Source organism: Echiichthys vipera, assembly GCF_963691815.1.
Source record: "Echiichthys vipera genome assembly, chromosome: 12".
NCBI lineage: Eukaryota > Metazoa > Chordata > Actinopteri > Perciformes > Trachinidae > Echiichthys > Echiichthys vipera.
Genome location: NC_139837.1, coordinates 14,706,951 through 14,727,913, shown reverse-complemented (window position 1 = coordinate 14,727,913; position 20,963 = coordinate 14,706,951). Strand labels below are relative to the sequence as shown.

Here is a 20,963-nt window from a genome sequence, read left to right as displayed (position 1 = left end):
CGGGGTGCCGATCCATTGGCAGACCCCTCGCTCTGACATCTCTCCATTATTTGCATGTATATAGGGCCTGTGTGTGTGTGATATTATTCTTTTAAACCCTTTAAAATCTCAGTGCTGTGATCACTGCGGTGACTGAAACCAATCACATATAAGAAATATTGGCCGAGTGAGCCCCCATGTGGGCAACAAGTATCACCACAGCTCTCGACAGGCAGAGTATTTACCATAAAAACTAAAAATAATCCCCAACACATGTTCAAACTCATATATTATTTATTACAATTAAATATTTTTCTTATATTACAGAGGTCCATTCAAAACCATACAAATAATCTGTGCTGTGATTAATATTTCCAAGATATTTCCAAAAAAATGCCATGCAAAGTATATGAACAGAAATTCACATCAGAAGAACCAAAGGTTTCGTTGTTGTTCTTTTGTTGTTGTTGTTGTTGTTGTACACCTGGCAATTAAATTAAATGTCACCTTCTCCTCTCTCTGTTTTTGGTGCAAACATTTCTTTGCGGTGATTCAAGATCATACCAGCGTCATCTGGCAAAAGAAATGAAAGGCATTCGGAAGGTGGGTACAAACAACAGCTCGTCCTTCTGGAAAACATTTGGGTATATACGGGTAAATGGGGACAGGCACAGAGGACCAATTAAGACATAAGTATCACACATCTTGATTAAACATAATTAGTTTGCTGAGTGATTCCTAAGGCTATGATATGTACTGTGTGTGGTTTATAACTCTGATCAGATCACCCAGGGGGGGATTTTAAATTGCAGAACCAAATCAAACCAAACGTAGCATATCCAATCCTACTTTTTTGAATTGTGCTTTGTGGGCTTTACTAGTGCTTATCCACCATTCATCATTATTCAATGAAATGTTTCAGTCGGTGGAGAATGTTTGCTACCTTTGGTTTTCATTGAAACGGCCAGATCTATTCTTTCCATTTCAGCCTAAGGGATTCAAGTAACCAATACCAATGTAATAAAGTTTGAAAGTCAAATATTAATACATGATTAATCATGGTGACTTCTATTTTTGTAAATGAACACACAAAGGTTATCTACTCAACCCCCTGTGCTTTTAAGGTGGCTGTAAATAGTTTGCGGTTCACGTAGAACAGAGCCGGTGATCGCCTCACAATGTGTCCGATGAGAAAATTATCAAAGAAACTTCTCAACACTCCCGCAGCATAATCCATTTCCTCCCTATTGTCTTTTGTTTTGGAACATAATGAACATACAGACGGACAGCCGAGAGGTGGATACTGACGAAGAGGTAGTTTAGAAAAGTCTCTGTGGACATTTTGATCCTCTTAAACCACCATTAAAACTTGTAACGACTGAAATTTGTTGCAACTGATGGAATTCAAGTGGCCGCTGTTCTTCGAGAAGCACAAAACTACAAACACAATGTTTTGGGTGTTGCGTTTTTTTTTGTCGAGAGTTAGGTGAGAAAATCAATACCGCACTCATGTTTGTATGCTTAATATGAAATTACAAATGGCAGACAGTTAGCTTAGCATAAAGACAAAGAGTTTACAGACATGTTAGTTAGTTAGTGAGCCTTAGAGGTGCTGGTTGGTTGATTTTGTTGCCTTTTTCCGACAGAGCCAGCAGGGAGAGCATCTATGCTCCCAGGGTCCTATGGTCCCTGCTCAATATCCTCTTAATATGGCACATTAAAACCTTTCAATGGTTATATGCTCTCAGGATGATTTTTTTTCTTTCCCTGGGTCAGTTCTGTTGAAATCACCCAGCCGTAGCTTATAGCCTACTGATGTTATACTCCATGAAACACACACCCTCAAATTTGTAGACTTTAGGTTTCTTGACTTTAAACAACTACACTGCCTGAATAGATTTAAAAAAAAAAAGAAAAGAAAAAAATAATTTTTACTGCCTTTGAAACGTGAAATCTCCTTCCAGTCTTTTGCAATTTAAACTGTGAACCTATCTCTTACAAGGACCCTTACGAGGACCCTGGCAACATATGACTCCAGCCAGCGAAGCCGTTTCCTCCTGCAATATTTATGCTAAGCTAGGCTAATCAGGTGCTGGCCTTATCTTCATATTTTTTAATTAATTACTATGAACTGACTGTGAATCGTTTTTATCGGCATTTTGATGAACGGAACAAACAAAAATGAACTGAAATATTCAGCATACAGGTATGACACTGGTATCCAGGTTCTCATTTAACTCACAAGAAAGAAAAACAAATTCCTTTAACAGCCACATATCTTTTAAGAGATCACTTTGAATTTGAATCAAACCCTGGACTGACTTTTGTCAAAATAAAAGTGTTGAATAAAGGACCAGTTTTTCCTTTCAGATCCCAGAAGATCACATGAACGCGTTGGACCCGAGATGCATCTCGAGCATCAAGGAATCAAGATCAGCACACTAAGAAGCTTTGTTACCCCAGGCTGATACAGGTACACATCTCTAAATGAAAGGCTGGGAATGTTCTATAAGGCAGCAAGATCAAGGGCACAGGCTAATGGTAAGGTAGATTTAAATCATTGTAGCATTTCGGCATTTAAAGGTGAAGAGGCAAAGCTTTGTCATCTGAGGAGAAGTGACAGGAGAATGAAAGAAAACTGGGAGAAGCAAAGGTACGTTTTGGTCCTGCAGGTTTAGCATCTCTGGTCACGTCAGCAGGTGTCCTTCAAACTGTATCCGAGATCCTTCTAAATTTGTCCTAGCATCTGCCCGGAGGACTTCGACATCTCAACACAACATTTAATAGGCTTGTATCGGGCAAGCAAAAGCTCAATCAGTCACAGAAATACTATTGCAAATGACACTTTTCATCTTGGACAGTGCAGCTAAGAAGGAGAGACCTCCTTTCTAATCAGGAATGAAAGCCACTCATCTAAAACTCTATTCTTTAAAATGATCTTTTGAAAATAAATTATATTTTCTCAGTACAGAAATAAATACATATTTTCTCTCAAAACATAGGAATGGATCATCATCGTCGTCACAGATCTAAATGCTACACTGAATACATTACTCACCATCTCATCGGTGAAGAAACAAGAATATAGGTGACTAACTGATGCCATCTGCCACAAACAGACACTCATCCAGATATATAAATGCAAATATACAGTTATCTGACGCCGGGAGTCACATCACAGCTCTGGCAAACAGCTTCGAGAAAGTTAAATATTCCTCACTCCATTGGCATAACAGCAATCCCCTAAATGCTCAGCTCATTGGACGTCTTCACGCTGCAAAATCAAACAAACTGAAGTGTGCTTTCTTTGTAGAGTGCAGGTTTGTACTACATTATGGAAATCACCACTCGGGTGAATTACAGAGTTGACAGATATGACATAAAACCTATAAATCTCTCAGAAAATTACGAGAGGTGGAGCCAAAAAAAAATGTCCACATTTCATCGTTTTGCTGTGCGTGTACTTAAATCAGTGGTAATAAAGTTGATCAGGATTAAATCAATACCTTGTGATCGAGAGCGTTCCTCACAGCTTTGGTCAGAGTGGACGACACAGACCAATCACAACCACACAGGAATGGAAATATAAAATAAGAGAACCGTCTAATTTGCTTTGTTGCCAAGAATATTGATACTAATCCCACTTTTGTCGGGTAGATATGTAGCTGGAGCCGACAGCCAGTTAGCTTCGCTTAGCACAAAGACTGTAAACAGGGGGAAACAGCTAGCCAGGCTCTTTCCGTAACCAGGTTGGCTATCTCTCCTTGTTTCCAGACTTTGTGCTACGCAAGCTGGTGCAGTAGGTCCACACTTAACATACAGACGTAAAAGTGGCATCGATCATCTCACCTAACTTTTGGCAAGATGCGTCATTCTGGAGCTTGTGTGTATGCACTCACTCAAGAGAAGACTAATGACTAATGTGATTATAATCTTTAGACACTCTCAAGGACTTATGCAGCACGACATGCCTCAGATTTTCTTTAGCTGTGGTGCATCATTGATATCTGTCCGGCAGACAGTAACATAATTCAAGTGTCACATCAACCTCTCTTCATATCTATCAAATGTCACATTTCTAAGAGCTACAGTAGCTTTTTCTACAGCAGAGTGCGTTTCAGATGCTTCACACAGCTGCTACGACACCACAGAGCCATGTAAGATAAATACCATTACACTGCCATATTAACTCTTATACAATATGTCAAAACATTACTCTTACTAAATAAATGTGTGGCATGGAAGTATGAAAAAGAGATTTCAAAAACAAAAGAAGCTCATCTCTCAATCCTTCATCCTAAACTTCCAGTTCCTGTCGGTCACACAGGCAGCAGGAAGGTGTGTAGCTAATCAGATTTGTTGAGGATGTGCAACGTTATCTCACGGCCCTCAGCGTTATGTGTCGTGCCTCGTCAGGCGCTACTGTAGGTTCTTGAGGAGGCGTCCGTAGCGGAAGTCATAGACGTGTCGACAGAAAAACACCAGCTCCGGGTCGACGTCATCGGGCACACAGTGGTGGGTGGGCATGGCATTGCCGACAACAGGTGGCACCACGAGGGAGGCGGCACAGTTGCGCACGCCCTCCCTTCGGCGTTTTACCAAGGCACAAAATCTGGACAAAGCACAAATACAGGACATCAAATGCCTTCACTTACAGAAAAAAATACATAAAAATGCTTTTTTTTGTAGCCTCAAACTGTCTGAGAACTGGGGAACAAAATGTTTTTTTTTTACTTTGTGCATTCTTTTGGGCTTCAAAAACAGTAGGTAATCTTTCAAAAGAAGCAAGAAATATACTTCAGAGAAATACGCTAGGCCACCGCAAAAATGTAAAAATGCGTTGTGTCTTACCGACAATACTGTGTCAATGTGAGGACATAGCATTTGTCTTCAATACAGGCCACACTGTTCACATCCTGGTGACGAGACGCAAAGATCTCATTCTGGAGAAAGAAAGTTTCAGTCATGCGTTAGCTCCAAACAAAAGAAAACCAAAACAAACTATCATCCATTGAGACTCAAAACTGAACAATTGATCGCTCAGGACCAAAGCCACACATCTGACATGGGCAGAGCATGGCAGCTACCTCGCTGAAACTGCTGCGGCTCTCCCCTGTGGTGTACGCATACAACGTTATCGCTTTGTTTTGCCTGATAATGGCCAAAAATAATAGAAGGTTTCATTGCACTTCAGTACAAATGCCATTTATATTTGTTTCAGACCAAAAAGTTTGAGAAAGTGTTTAAATATACAAGTATAAATATATATAAGTATTAAATATACATATTTATATTTTTGCTCAGACGGGCTGTGTTGCTGCTCTAACCTGTTAACATGTAAACAAAAAAGAAAGCAACAGGTTTAATCTATATTCTGAAAGTTCTTTACAAAAGTTCATATATTATTCATAGCCTAATTTATAGAAGATTTTATCCTAAAAACTGCAGAAATTTACTTGATATGGCTATGACAGTACTGTCTGATAGATCAGGGTTGGAAACTGTTTAAAAACACAGTTTTTCTGTGACTTTATTGATTTCATATGACATTTAAACTTGTTTTATTCTGTGTTTTATCTCTGTGTTTAGATCAGTTCACTCCGTTTTAAATGTGTTTGTAAAGCACTTTGTGACTGTGCTTTGAAAAGTATTATATAAATAAAGTTTATTATCAATCATAGTAGTATTGTGTAGTGATAAGAAGAGATAGCCAAAATCCCCTCTGTAAAAACCTTTGATTCTTATATGTCAGTAAAATGAACGTAGCTCCAATATTCACTTATGGAAATGTATTCAAATGAGTGCATATTGATTTAGATGATGTGTCGTTACATAACAAACGTAACATTTCCTTAAACTTGTACTACAAAAAAAAATATTGTCTGAATGCAAGTAATCAGTCCAGTTTCATGGTGATAACCATTTGTTATTTTTTTGACCCTATTCACCGGTAGTGTCTCTCCGCCTGACAGTGACCGTGCAGAATGTGAATTAAGACAGACTGGCAGGAGAAAGATGTTTCTGCCTCTGAGTCAAAGCCCTGCTACTGTTGTCACACTGCCACTCTGATGTGTTTGTTGTTTGTTAGAGCAGAGAAATGACAGACTTCATGTGGTTTATTGTTTCTAGAGATTTAATTAAGTGCAAACCTATTCCTCTGGGAGATGAATGACAACACACAGCACAACAGAAGCTGCTCTTCAACATGTACGTGCGTCGGCGTATGTGCGTTTGTTTGTTCATCCACTCTCATCTCTTTCAAACCCATTTTCAGTTACCGAGTTCAGCCGAAACCTCAGAAGTCTTGTTTTGAATTGTAATGGGTTCATTTTGATGCAAACTCATAATGTAAGCAGAGAGAAATTAATGGAAAGAGGCTCAAGAGCAATTGCTAAAAATGCTACGTGTGTTACATTTTGTTGAAAACAAATCCTCAGAACTTTTTTCATAGTATTAGTGTTTAAAAGATAATGTTGGTTTAATTGTATATTTTTTCTTGTTAACAAATCCAAGAAAAAAAATGAAGGCTTTTATGTTTTGTCAGTACTTTTTTTTACTACATTTGCTTCTTCTGAAGATGTAGATCTTTAAAAATGTATCACAAATATATAGTTACATTTTGAAAAGCACATAAGGAAGCTGGGAAACGTCTAAAATAAAATGAAAAGTGCACACAGGGCACTTCTTGGCGACTGTTTTCTGCCGATATGAAAGGATTTGCTTCTCACCTCACAATGTATACTGGGGTTGTGCCCCCCTTGTGTGTGTTCTGGACGGTAGTACCAAAACAAACTCATCATCAGCTCTCCTGAAGAAAACAAAGCACACACAGTCCATTTCAGTGCCCTGGCCAGTTATTTCCTCACTAATTCAGCTTCTTTTGTGCTGGAGGTAAACAGTGTGTACAGTATGCGTGTCTTACCTGACTCTGGCTCTTCCCACAGAGCTGAGATCTTGGCCACGTAAGGCAGGGACTTCTTTCTAGGTCCAGATTTCAGCAGAACAGTGTCTCTGACCCGAATTAGATCCCCGTCTCTCTGGACTCCCTCAAAACACTTTCTCAGCACCGGAGCCTCTTCTCCCTGGGAACACAGGCAGCAGGAAATACTGACTTTTCAAGCAGACAAATAATGCGAAGCTCTGAGAGGCTTTGGGCACAAAAGCTCCAGGATGTGATCTGTATTGAATTACTTCTGTGTTTAAACAGAAACCTGGACAGTCAGGTGTTTGGCCGAAATTCAAGAAGACAGTAAATAAGCTCTAATGAGATAATGATGCAGGTGGTAATAAATGATGGTGATAAATCATCGCGAGCTCAGGACAGGCAAATTAAATGACACCACATTTAAAGACCAGCAACCCCGTCTTGACTGCGTCAAAAAGCGCCAGCATGACTTTTTCTACATACCACAGAGAAAACCTCCTTCTGAAAGGGCAGGCCAACTGGCTGCCAGCCGTTGGTGGATTTTTGGTGGCCGTTCTTCAGCTGCTTGGCGACCGTTCGGACTCCGACGCCGGCAGCGCCGAGCTTCTGCTTCTTGTCCCTGTTGAGAGGGCAGACAGCAGAGCCAATGCTGCCGGTGCCGCGCGCGCCAGACCTCGACCCGCTGGGCGACTTGGCACTCTGCAGACTCTCCTTCGCCACCTGCAGCGGGGGAAGTGGTTGGCTGGGGTCGGACAGCGGAGTCTGAATGTCGGGCACTGATTGGCCGGCTGGAGGCACAGTGGGAATGGGGCAACCAGTGAGGGTTCGGGGGCTGGGACAGATAGGGACGGAGGAGGGGCTGTGATGGTCCTTGAGGGTTGATGGGTAGTCGTCTGGGGGAGGAACAGAGAAGGCAACGTAATGAAGTAGAGTGACACACAGCTACCGAGCAGCTACAGTGATCAACAACCTTTAACAAGGTTACATAATAGAGACATGAACTACACTCAGCTGTTATTAGTTCCGCTGAAGCAGCAGAAATAACAAACAGAGCCTCAATTAAGGTCAATTATAGCCTTTAACAGAGCAGCCACACTCATACACACACACACATACACACACTGGAAATCCCAATAAAGCTGACAGTGAAAACCACCAACACTAACGCTTACTGGGTGAAATAACAAGAACAGGTTGTGCACACTAGCGTGTCGCAGTTGTGGTCATGACATTAAGGTGAATTAATGGTCAATTAATTAACGTAATCTCTCAGCTCCATGGATCCAAACTTCAGCAGCAGTCTTCATTTCCTCCATGGAGAATCCATTAAGGGAAGGCATTAAGCTCCTTGGCTTACTGTTAGCCAACTGAACCATTAGCAAACATCAGTTATATACTTGATGGTATCCTGCTTTACACATACTACATTTCAGAGGGAAACCTGTTTTACGCCAGTATATGTATTTGACAGCTAGTTAATAGTGTCTACAAATTAAGATTTCATGCACAAAACATTTGCTGACCCTATAAATCCTGATGCATTGCTATAGAGTCAATCATCAAACAGTGTGTACTGTCAATGACATCAATTCTGCTAACACAGTTGTGACAACTCAGTGGACAGGATACTCTCAATGCTTTAAGTACATTTTCCTGCTCATACTTATGTAAAACTGTATTGTCATACCAGACCAAGTAAAGCTGCAGCAAAGCTCCTGGTTGTATTAACAAGGGTGCATCTGATTGGATTTGGAATTCAACTTTCATTTTCTAAAAGGAAGAAGGTGCCATTTCTTCTTTCAAAAGTTATAAGTGTAGCTTGAAGTAAAGGATCTGAATACTTCTGCCACCACAATTACTGCATCCGGATATAATTGTCTTATTTCAGCTTTTATTTAAAGGCCCTGCACACCCACACAGATGTTTCCGGTTGGCTAATTAGACCTCTGCTCGAGTGGATGCTGGTCATGAGGTTACCAGAAGTCCAAGTACCGAAGCGGTGTAAGTTGTTTCACCCCCGACAACAGGTGCGACAAAATGAACAAGTGAGCGTAGGAGGTGTCAATCAAACCCGATCTGTATACTGCATGCCCTGTCAGTACCAAGAGGAGGTCTAATCAGGCAGAAAAGTGGGCGTGTGGGCGAACCACAGCAGCAGACTCGTCATGGCAGGAAAACCACAGTAAGTCACGACAAGAGTGACAGTGAGCCAACATGCACAATACCAGGAGAGGCAGCTTAATGGAATTCAGCCATCATTAATTCTATTATGTGCTTTTCCTACTGCGACATGTCAAAATGTATTCTTCGAAATCCATTTTTAAAACTATAAAGATCTCTGCGCTCTTGTCGCACAAAAGTCTCAACCCTCGCAGCCCTGACCTGCTTTTGGCTGCTGGAGACCACAGAAAGAGAGCGGGTCGGGACAACCGCGGCGCAGCAGTGCACTTCTGTGTGTTCACGTGGTGTCACATTCAGGTGTTTTTTAAAAATACACACAGACACACACACACACACACAAGGTGTTATACCGCAGATATCAGAAAGAGTTTTCTGTTCTGGTTCACATCTCTTGAGTTGAACTCAGTAACTTACTGCTGAGACTCAAGCTCAAACAATCAGCTCATTAGGTTTCAGCTGCACAGGCCTTATATTCACTGTCCAGCTGCTTGTATTCAAATGTAGACAAAAGAGCTCTTGCCCTTTATCTGATATTTTTTTGTTTCCTCCCACTCACTTAAAAATTCCTGACATAATAGCCAATCTCGGCACATTGTACTGGGGGTAGGGGGAGATACGCTGCATAAAATATAATGAAATAAATAACTATAGTGTGCTCATGAGCGTTTAATACTTAAACTTAATAGGAAACATGCTGTCTAACTAAAATGGGTTAGTGTTTCCTTGTCGAGGGGAAAGAAAAAAGTTTTCATTTTCTTTTGTGGCTCTGCAGGGAGCCCTCTGAAGTCTGAGAAAATACTACATCCTCCAGCTTCATAATGGAAAGCCTCAATTACAAAATATGATTTTGAGTTGCATTACTTGAAATGCTGGATCCTTACCTGTGTTTTTGGAACTCGACCTATTAAACACAACAAAAATCAGGATATCTGCCTCTCCTGCATCAATTTTGAGTTTTCTTTCTTCTTCTTCTTTTTTTAAAATATATATTTTGTAAGCCTCCTGACTTTATGGAAGTGCAACACTAAATAGTTGAAATAACTAGCTACCTTGTCAGGAAAGGGTCTAAATAACACTCCAAATGTAGGCTTAATTTTGGCAAAGAAAAACTGGCATTGCCATTTTCAAAGGGGTCCTTTGACCTCTGACCTCAAGCTATCTGAAAGAAAACGGGTTTTATAGGTACCAATTTTCCGTTTGTTATTTTTGCCTATTCAAAAATGGTGTATTTGAATATTTCTGCATACTGAGATCCCTAAACAGTCTTGAATTGCATACATTGGGTATGAGTGCAAAGCTAAGACTCTTGCGGACTCAATTAGCCCAGTTGTATTCATGTGTGATGATGCTAGTCCCCATAGTAGCAATTTCATTGTAGTGAGAGTATTTTTTGAAACTCGACCTCACCATATAAAATGACCTGTTGTGACCTCTAGGATAACCACAGCCTCATGAAACTTCACAATGATCAAAACTAGAGACCTAGGGCATTCACAGGATGGATGGCTTTCCTAGGTATATTGAAAATAAGCGGGTTGATTCGGAGCAGGTCAGACTACAGAAGTGCTCGCCATCAAGTTCCTGAAAAATGCAATTCTTGCAGAAATCCCTAAATGTAAAAGGTTGTCGATACCAAATCACAGATTTTTCTATGGTGTCCCCCAAGGTCTGAGTGTCTTAATGTGGTATTTGTGTATTTTGACCACTTTTATGAATTTCAGAATGGTCATAAAAGAATGGCCATCATATACTTCCATCATAATGTTCTGAGCCTGTATACGTACACTTGTACAAATTTGAATAAGTGCCTAACTAAAAAAATTTGTAACAGATTTATGACTAGGAAAATTGACACACACTGCTAAGTTGCCTAGTTTTTATCTTCCCAGATTTCAGGTGATGCATACCATATAAATGTGTAATCTACTGTCAATCTTTATTCTGCCCCCAGCCTGACCCCCCCCCCCCCCCCCTCAATTGAAATGGTCTAGAACCGCCACTGCTGCAGGAGGGTTGACAAAAACTAAACCAAGCAATGTCTGCTCACCTCTTTTGATGCCGTGTTTACATTTGGGGCAGTCTGCTGGGCTGAAGGAGCAGCCTCCTCTGGGGATGGCTGGAATCACACTGGTGTAGGAGGAGTAGCCGTTGATCCTGCAGGGCTCTCCGTAGCACGCCTCCACTGAGGTGCAGCAGTACACTGGATGGGTAATACCTGAGGGCTGGGGACCGGTGCTCGGGAGCAGCTTGGGTCTCTTGCCGCTCTTTGGGCATAAAGTGAGGGGTGGTATGGGAGATGGCGAGGCGTCCGGGTGGCTGAAGTGGACATAGTAGCTTGGGAAACAGGTGTACGTGTGCGGGCTGATGGTAATGGCTGTTGGGTGGGTTACGGAGTGAGTGGACTGAAGATGGTGGTGGTGATGATGATGGTGGTGATGGTGGTGGTGGAACACCTCGGACAGCGAGCCGTCCTCTGGTTCCTTGAAGGTCTTGTCGTCCAGGAAGAGGGCCAGTCTGTGACAGTACTCGACACACCTCTCCTGGGAGCAACAGTAGCAGGAGGTCACCTCGGACTCCACCTGTTCCTCTTTGATTGTTTTCAGGGAGAATCCCAGCGAAGAGCCACGATGGAGCTCATGTTTGTGACACTCCTGTCCTCCTGCGATGCCCTTCCACTCTGGATCCAACGCCTTACTTTTACACAAACTACAGCAACCCTGGATGGTAGAGTCCAGCTGGGAATGAACCGGATCCTCTGTACCCTGTTTTATGTGCTTTAGTTGGTCCCCATGTTTGGGATGTGTTGTTCTTTTGGTCAAAGTCGTTTCTCCACACACTGTCTTACCACCCATCTCATCCTGAGTTGTAGCTGCCGCTTCAGTCCCCCTCCCCTGTTTGGACTCAGTCTTCTTTTGCCGTTTGGTTCCATACTGGGGACTGGTGAGTTTGAGCAGCGTTGCAGCAGTGAGGCCTGCCTGTCGCCGAGGCGTTGGTGCAAACAAAGCCAACCAATCGATGTTCTGAGCCTCCGCTGCTGACCGCTTCATTTTTTTAGGTCTCTCCTTTGAGTCTGCTTTCCCTCCCAATATAACCTTTTTGGTTTTACGACCTCTGCGTTCAGTTTTAGTGAGACTATCTTTAGCTTTATCGTCATTAGATGGCTGACGTTTCTTTGCGTGTTTTGATGCGAGAGAATCATCTCTGTAGAGAAGCAAGCTGTTGACAGCCTCAGCGTTGAGAGAGGCCATTCTCCGCCTACGGGGCATAAAGTCAGGTGCGGGACACATGAGTAAGGCGTCAGATTGGTTGATATTTGGTTCCAGTGCTTGCTGATTGGCTGTGAAAGTTTTCTTAAGTCCAGATTTGGTCCTTCTTTGACTGGAGCTGGAGTGCAGCTTCTTCTTGACTTTACCCCTCTTTTGTTTCCCGGCTTTTGATGCACCCTCCGCAACTCTTTTTTCCTCCAGACGGGTGAGTAGGACGCAACAGTCCAGCGCATCTCCATCACCCACTGTCTTCTTTCTATGCCGATGTGGCTCTTTCTTATCCTTCTTTTTTCTTATTCTCAACTCTTTTTTTCTCTCTTTCCCTTTTTTCCTGCCACCTTCTTTCTCCTTGATTCCCGTCTCCTTGAGGGGCTTCCCGCATTTCACAGACGGGCTCTGCTGAGCTTTCACCATGGTCTCAGCGTCTGGTGGCAGAGCCACCACCTCCTCTTCATCCACGGGATCCTACGATGGTGGGCTTCAGCTCAGAGAGACCCTTCAGCGAGCATCGTCAGGGATCATCACTTGGGTCCATACACTCTCTGGGGAGACACAGATCAAACATATAACTGTGAGGCGTGCACCACACAAAGACAGAGACTCTAAGAGCGACTTAATGTAACAGACATGATCTTTTGATGCATAATTTAACAACCGGTTTGACTTAGTTTACTGTCAATATCCAGGTCTCCAGAGCATATGACCACTTAGAAAACCTTTCTCCTTGACATGCAAATACACTGCACGCACAAGATGGAAGAGAAACTGAGACAAAGCGCATAATGTAATGTTATGTAATGCCTGAGGCCATATGTACTCTTAACGTTTTTCCCCATTTGTAAGCTCTGTTTTACTTAGATCATGATATATTAATTGCGCCACATCTGCATGCTTTGATTTAGGACCGTAGCCCCACAACCTTTGCATCAATAAAGACCATTATAAGCTCCTTGAACCCATATTGAAGCACATTAATGACTCAAACAACCCACCAGGAGCTCAATATTACAATGAGTCACCCACTCAGCGCTAAAACACACAGAAGCACAGCACAGAAGGTGGTGTTAAAGTAATGTTTTTTATGTTTGATATGATGGATGCTTTTACAAGTGATTAGGAATGGTAAAACACCAATATCATTTTAGCAGTAGCCTGTAGCTGTAGACTGCTTCACATCGAAGGGAGTGTTTATTTCAATCCCTACAAGGTAACGGGGGGCAGCAAACTCTTTTAAACGACAGTGAGGAATGAAATCAAGGCATTCTTCTTCAACATTTGGAGACACATAAACAAAGAGCATGATCAAATGAGTCATGAATCTATCCTTATTTCACCAAAACTGGTGACAGAAAAGCTTGTCGCACAATAGCCTCTTCAGTTTCCATGTCAACGGGCTGGTACAGAGTACATCAAAGCAACTTAATAGTGGAAGACACATAATAAAGCTTTACGGTCCTTTTCAATTCTTTTGCTCTCTCAAAACACAAAAAAATACACCTCACTTAGGAGTAAACCTTTAAAGTTCCTGATGATTCAACTGCCAGTGACCTTTATGCAATGACACTACTGTGTGCAGCATAAAGAGATAGATCATCCTTCAGCCTGAAACACAATTATGCCACTTGACCTCCAAGAACTAAGTCAGCAGGACCTTTTTTATATATTAAGTGACTCTTCAGCCAGAAAACCACTGAGCTTTCACTATCACGCTCTCTCAAAAATGATTAAGTCTGAATCCCCGCTTCCATTGCTCTCTCTACATGTATACGATCAAATAGGTTATACAACAAGCTGCTTCTTATGACACATTTATCATTTGTTCCCTGGCATGTGTCTGGCTGTAAAGCACATATGTCATACTCTTTTTCAAGTCCATCTACACCTGCTTATTTTCGTTGTTGTACTTAAAGTCAACTTTTAAATTGACCCACAAGCTGTTTTCAATGTATTACAAAATATATACATTCTGATTACAAGGGATCACATGAATGCAGTGCTGCAATTAACTATTATTTTCAGTGTTGATTAATCTGCAGGTAGTTGTCTTGTGGTCTATAAAATGTCAGAAAATAGTCCACAAGTGAAAAAAATCAGTTTAAACTGAGAAAACATGCAAATTCTTACACTGAAGTAGCTGAAACTTAAGATGTTTTGCCTAAGAAATGATTCTAAAGATTTCTAATGTTGAATGTTGCCAATTCCTTTTCTGCCGATTAACTAGTGCAATACATGAATACATGCAAGTTAATATGGCCTTGGCAATGCATCACCTCACAAATAAAAGCCCAACTTAAAAACAATGTCAGCTGGGATCGGCTCCAGCCCCCCCGCAACCCTGATGGGGACAAGCGGTTGAAGATAAATGAATGCTGAATGAATGAACAATGAATCTGCAATCATAATCAGGACCATATAAAAAGAAAATCCCCCATCAGAGCAAAATGACTCCCCGCGGTTTCTCTTGTATTGACAATAACTGACTGGAGCTGATTGCAATGCGAGTTGCTCTTATATGTCCATTTGTAAATGAGATTTGGGCCTTACTGGGGTTTTCTCTCTGAATCGAAGGGCATCACATTATGTTTAAATGCCCTGGTTTTAGAGTGAGCCGCTTACAGTTGCAACTGTCTTTAAATAACTCACAGTCAAGAGGAGCGAATGTGTGCATCTTAAATCTTTCTAACACTAGCACAAGTTGTCTTTGCTTAGAATACAATACAGCTGATTTATACTGCTGTTGCTTTTCCACATGCCTGTTTTCATTCATTCATTCATTCATCTTCAACCGCTTATCCCGGGGTCGGGGTCGCGGGGGGTGCTGGAGCCGATCCCAGCTGACATCGGGCGTGAGGCGGGGTACACCCTGGAAAGGACGCCAGTCTATCGCAGGGCACATAGAGACGAACATAGACACACAACCATTCACACCTACGGGCAATTTAGAGTCTTCAATCAAGCTAACACATGCATGCCTGTTTTCCACTATGCCATTTCCTGTTCTATCCCTGCAGTCTGATATTGGTAACAGTCATAAAAAATTTAGTCTCCAACCGAGTAACATGCGTCAAAAAGGAGTGACGACAGGATATGACTCGAAAAAACATGCAAATGCTGCGTAAAGCCGCCTCTCTGCACTGCATAATAATAACAGATTAATTTAACCAGCGGCTTATTTATACACTTGAGTATTTAACACAACTCCGTCTCATCACCAATCGTGCAACACATCTGATATGCTTCTACAACTTGCTATCATGTAACACTTAATGAAGGGTTAGGAAACCAAAACCTAGCGTGGTTCTTGTTGAAGTGCTTTAATTACAAGGAGCAGACAGTGTGAGGAGTTTTATTCTGTTACTGAAGATCTTTTTCTTCTGCACTAAAACCTGAACATCTTGTGACTGTTGTAAGCTGTGATCCGTTTCATCATTTAACCTAAAATGATGAAGAACACACCCAGGGTTGAGTCTTACCACGAATGCAAACCCTCTTTGACTCTCAAGTGGACACAACTGTTTGGCTGGACATTTTCAAAAGCATCTCATAGCTCTGTCTGCCCTTATTGCCGAATGACTCGGTTAACCGTGAAATGCAATCCATGAGAGAGAAATTTAATTTCCAGATAACAAGAGGACAGAAGGAGCCTCACATTGAGTTTCTGTCTGCGGATATCAAATCAAGTTGCTTCATTTGACTAAGGCAGGCATGTACAATGGAAGGACAGGAGCTAAGTGAAGAGTGTTATTGTTGTTCCCGGTTAGACCTTCACTACAATGACCACAACAAATAAAACAATAGGTTAAACTACAATATTTGCATGTGAGAGCTGGAAATTGCTAGCTGCTGCTGCTCATAGTTGTAAAGCTGCTGCAACAAAAGCAATTTCTCATATCTTTTAGCACCACTTACAGAATCAGAATTGACTTTATAGTCATTGTAAGAACATACAACAAAATAAAACATGCTACTCTATGGTGCAGACATAAAACCACACACGTTCATAAAAACACATTGACTAAAACATTGACAGAGAATGTGAAGATTTAAAAAAATAGAATAATTATTTATCTGTATTGTACATTGTGTCGGTAAAGTGAGTTGATTGTATCAGATGCTTCAGACTTGTTCCGTATCCCCATCTGTATAACTGTGCTGAATTATGTTACCTTGATATATTAAAAAGGATAATAATAAGTAGTATGCTAGTGTTTTACTAATGGCCACAGGGTGGATCTATTGATGCCATGTTTAAATACGTCATGCACATGCTCATAAAGAACTTGTTTACGAGTATTATATTAAAAGTCAACAGAATTGTAAAAATATCACGATTTAATGATACTGTAGCGCCCCCTGTGGGTGGATTTGTATGAAATGTTAGACAACACTGATACATTCGACTGCAACTGAATTCAGCATTGAAGTGTTACGGCCAATTAAGTGCCTCAGGCCACACCTTCAAAGGTTTTGTAACCAATTACAGACAAACATACATGATACGCAAAAACAAACTAATACATTTCGTTCGGGGTCATCCAAATATGATATGTAGCAAGTTTGGTGATGATTAGATGAAATACATGCCAAGAGAAGCAAAAAATGCGTCTACAGAAAAATCTAAAATGGGTGTGGCCTATATCAATTAACTCAAAAGAATCTGATTAAGAAACTGTGATAATATTTGAATGTGTCACATGGTTCATCAGTTATTAGACAAGATGTCAAACAGTTAATTAGTGACCAATTGGTGGTTCTATATAGATATTACACTTGATGCTATATTTATGGCCAGTCCTCGCACAATTAATAACGTGTTCTTATATTTACATGTTTGTTTTTTCCACGCCGTTAACCCCGCTGTTGGAATTTAGTGCATCAGATCTCTTTCAATGATCACCGGACCCTTAATTTTTATTCTAGTTGGCCTTTTTGCGGTCGCGACCCTCAGTTTGGGAAGCACTGATAAAAAGATCACAAATCTGAAAATCTGAAAGAACCCTTCCTTAAAGATTATGCAATCTAAAGTAGGCAAAATTGAGCATAATTGACACAACAACAAAAAAAACCCACAAATTGCCTCTGCTCCTGGTGTCATGTTAACTGACTGACTGACTGTAGGTGAGAGTTTCACGTGGATCTGAAGATACAGGAGGAGTTGGCTGTGCTGCCTGGCTGTCACACACACTCATCCAGAGGACGGACATGTAGAGCTGTCATCATGAGAGGAAAAAAAAAAGCCTCCAGGCAGGAGGAGCTCTCAGGAATCTAAGCTCTGTGTGTGTGTGTGTGTGTGTGTGTGTGTGTGTGTGTGTGTGTGTGTGTGTGTGTGTGTGTGTGTGTGTGTGTGTGTGTGTGTGCTTGTATTGCTATCATTATGGGGACATCAATCTGTTTACACAGTCACGTCATGGGGACCTCTGACACCATGGGGACAAAAATTGAGGTCCCCACAAGGTAAAGCCTTTAAATGAATGCAGGAGCCATTCTGAAGGTGCCTGTGAAGTTTTTAGCTTTGGCCCATATATTATGTTTTTCCATCGGGACACACACACACACCTGCCCACTATCCCCCTCTAAAGGTCACCCTCAAGTATTGCACCCAGTTGTCCTCACACACACATCTTCCAAATATGGTAAGTACCGCCCCTTCCGTGTCCCCATTAAGAATGTTTGGAACATTCATAGTGTTAAGGTAACATTTGATGAGATAGATAGATAGATAGATAGATAGATAGATAGATAGATAGATAGATAGATAGATAGGGCAGAACCATTTCATAGAAAGGCTGCACACCAGAAAAACTACAGTCCTTTCTCTTGTTACTGATGTGTTTGTCACACATCCATGCATTGTAGCAAATAATCACACAAGCCTAAATGAAGAATGTAATATTCCACATCATAAACTGACTCAGAGCAAATGAAAGAACAAGGAAGGAACAGCAAAGAGCTCAATACTGAAGGCCAGAATGGAGCACATGGGTGACTGGATCCAGATCCATTCTATAACCCTATGACAACAACTCTATAGAGATCCAGCACAGCAATACTGGATTGCTATTATAATTCATTACAAACATGAATTATCCTGCTGTTTTAAATCTATAACAATATATTGTTCCATTTGAATAAAAATAATAAACATAGTGAATGCACAGACCAGCACAACAAAGGCAGCATAATTATGAATATGCTGTCACTCACCAATACTGGACTGCTGGATCTGTCGAACCAGACCAACACTGCACGCTGGCGCAATTCACTCCTATTCAAGGCATTCAGAACATGTCCTTGGTGCACACCCCAGTCTCGCGTCCGGTAGACTGGCAAACGTGGAATGTGGAGGCTATGACAGCAGGTTTGCTATCCCCATTGTAGACTATTTCAGCAAATGGCCTTGACTTCTACTGCTACAATGCCTACTGCCATGGCATTCCTAATGTATAATAATATAATAATAAACTTTATTTATATAGCGCTTTTTAAAAACAGAATTTTACAAAGTGCTTTGACAAGACAATGCAAATTTTTTGGAAACAATGTGAGGGAAGTAATGGAATAACATCATTAAAAACAAGAAAAAGAAATGGGTTACATAAAAAAAACAGGAACAACAATGTTGTCAACTCAGACGGTAAGAGCGAAGTAAAAGGAAGACGTCACATAAAAGCAAGCCTATAAAAATGTGTTTTAAGAAGAGATTTAAAAGAGGTTACTGATCCTGCAAGCCTTAGGCAGGGCGTTCCAAAGCCGAGGGGCCCTGATGGCAAAGGCACGATCACCTTTGGTTTTTAACCTCGACTTTGGAACGGTTAGAAGGGTCCTGCCCGAGGATCTAAGGCTGCGCGCATGCTCATAAGGAGTTAAAATGTCTGTAATGTAACTCGGGGCCAGCCCGACAAGTGCTTTCAAAGTGATCAGTAAAATCTTAAATTCAATTCTAAAACGGACGGGGAGCCAATGAAGGGAGGCTAGAATAGGGGTAATGTGGTGTCGTCTGTTAAAACCGGTTAGAAGCCTAGCTGCAGAGTTTTGTATTTATTGGAGGCGAGAGAGTGATTTGTGGTTGATACTGGAGAGAAGGGAGTTACAGTAATCAGTAAATTTAAAGATGGCGCCGTGCTAGTGGCAGCCTATCGTAGCAGCTCCCGGTACTTTGGACTTTTTACTAGGTTTTCGTCGTGTTTTTAGTGTGTTTTTTTATTTATTATCTGTACCTTGCGCTGTGGATACACACTGTCCACACATCAAGATGTCTATCATACGGTTTGGATATCTCTTAGTTAGCTTTTTCGTGCTTTGGTCTCTCCTGGTGACTGGAAGCCGTGCCTGCCCTACAGCCGGCATTGTTTACAGTTGCGACCAGCTGATCGCCCTGGGGCCCCAAAACCCCTTCGTCGGGGAGAGACCCACAGTACCGAAGGAGCTAAGGAGGAGACGGCAGGGCTGCAGAGCAGGAGCTAAACGGAGGAGGAAGTTTAAACCCTGCATCCCTGAAGTTATTACTGGAAACGTAAGGTCCCTGGTAAATAAGATGGACGAACTGGAAGCGCACGTCAGGACGCAGCGGGAATACAGAGAGTCTAGTATCATGTGTTTCACGGAAACGTGGCTACACGACCAGATACCGGACTCAAACGCCACCATCCCCGGCTTCCATACGGTCCGAGCCGACAGAGACACCACCGCGAGCGGCAAGAAGAAAGGAGGAGGACTCGCCGTGCTCGTTAACAACAGGTGGTGTCATCCCGGGCACATCTCCGTGAAAGACCGGTTTTGCAGCCCGGACATCGAGCTCATTGCCATCGGACTGCGTCCTTATTATCCGCCACGGGAGTTTACCAGCGTCATCGCCATTACTGTTTACATTCCGCCGTCTGGAAATGCCGATGCAGCGTGTGATGTAATCAGCGCTGCGACCGCTGCATTACAGACGAAACACCCCGGAGCATTCGTCATCATCACAGGTGACTTCAACCCCGTCTCTCTCTCATCCACTCTCCCAACGTTTCACCAGTTTGTCAAATGCACAACAAGGGACAATAAAACAATAGATCTGCTGTGTGCAAACGTTAAAGAGGCATTCAGCTCCACTGCCCTCCCTCCCCTGGGAAGGTCAGACCACAACCTCGTCCTGCTCTCCCCATCATACACGCCTGTGGTTCAGCAGCAACCAGTGACACTAAGAACTGTGAGGAAATGGTCTCCTGAGGCCATAGAGTCACTGCAGGGTGCTCTAGAAGCCACTGACTGGTACGCACTGTACAAACCACACGGTGAGGACATTGATGGTAAATGGTAAATGGTAAATGGACTTGTACTTATATAGCGCCTTTCTAGTCATCTGACTACTCAAGGCGCTTCACAGTGTTTGTCACATTCACCCATTCACACAGACATTCACGCTGATGGCAGTGGACATCTACATACCATCTAATCTGATCTAACCATTCACACCACATTCACACACCCATGCGCAGCACGGGGAGCAATTTGGGGTTCAGTGTCTTGCTCAAGGACACTTCGACATGTGGACCGGGGGGAGATGGGGATCGAACCACCAATCTCTCGATCAGAGGACGACCCACTCTGTCACCAAGCCACAGCCGCCC

At 42.1% G+C, this 20,963-nt stretch overlaps 1 protein-coding gene across 1 annotated transcript in view; it reads right to left on the bottom strand.

Annotated features, from left to right (window-relative positions):
* Positions 1–2,192: 2,192 nt before the first annotated feature.
* Positions 2,193–20,963, bottom strand: part of bahd1 (bromo adjacent homology domain containing 1) — a 46,420-nt gene continuing 27,649 nt past the window's right edge. The window contains 7 exon segments of the mRNA XM_083923817.1: positions 2,193–4,591; positions 4,831–4,922; positions 6,708–6,787; positions 6,902–7,061; positions 7,388–7,797; positions 11,133–12,771; positions 12,774–12,893. Of these exon segments, the coding sequence (XP_083779943.1) occupies positions 4,399–4,591; positions 4,831–4,922; positions 6,708–6,787; positions 6,902–7,061; positions 7,388–7,797; positions 11,133–12,771; positions 12,774–12,806 (2,607 nt within the window). The 5' untranslated portion in view covers positions 12,807–12,893 and the 3' untranslated portion in view covers positions 2,193–4,398.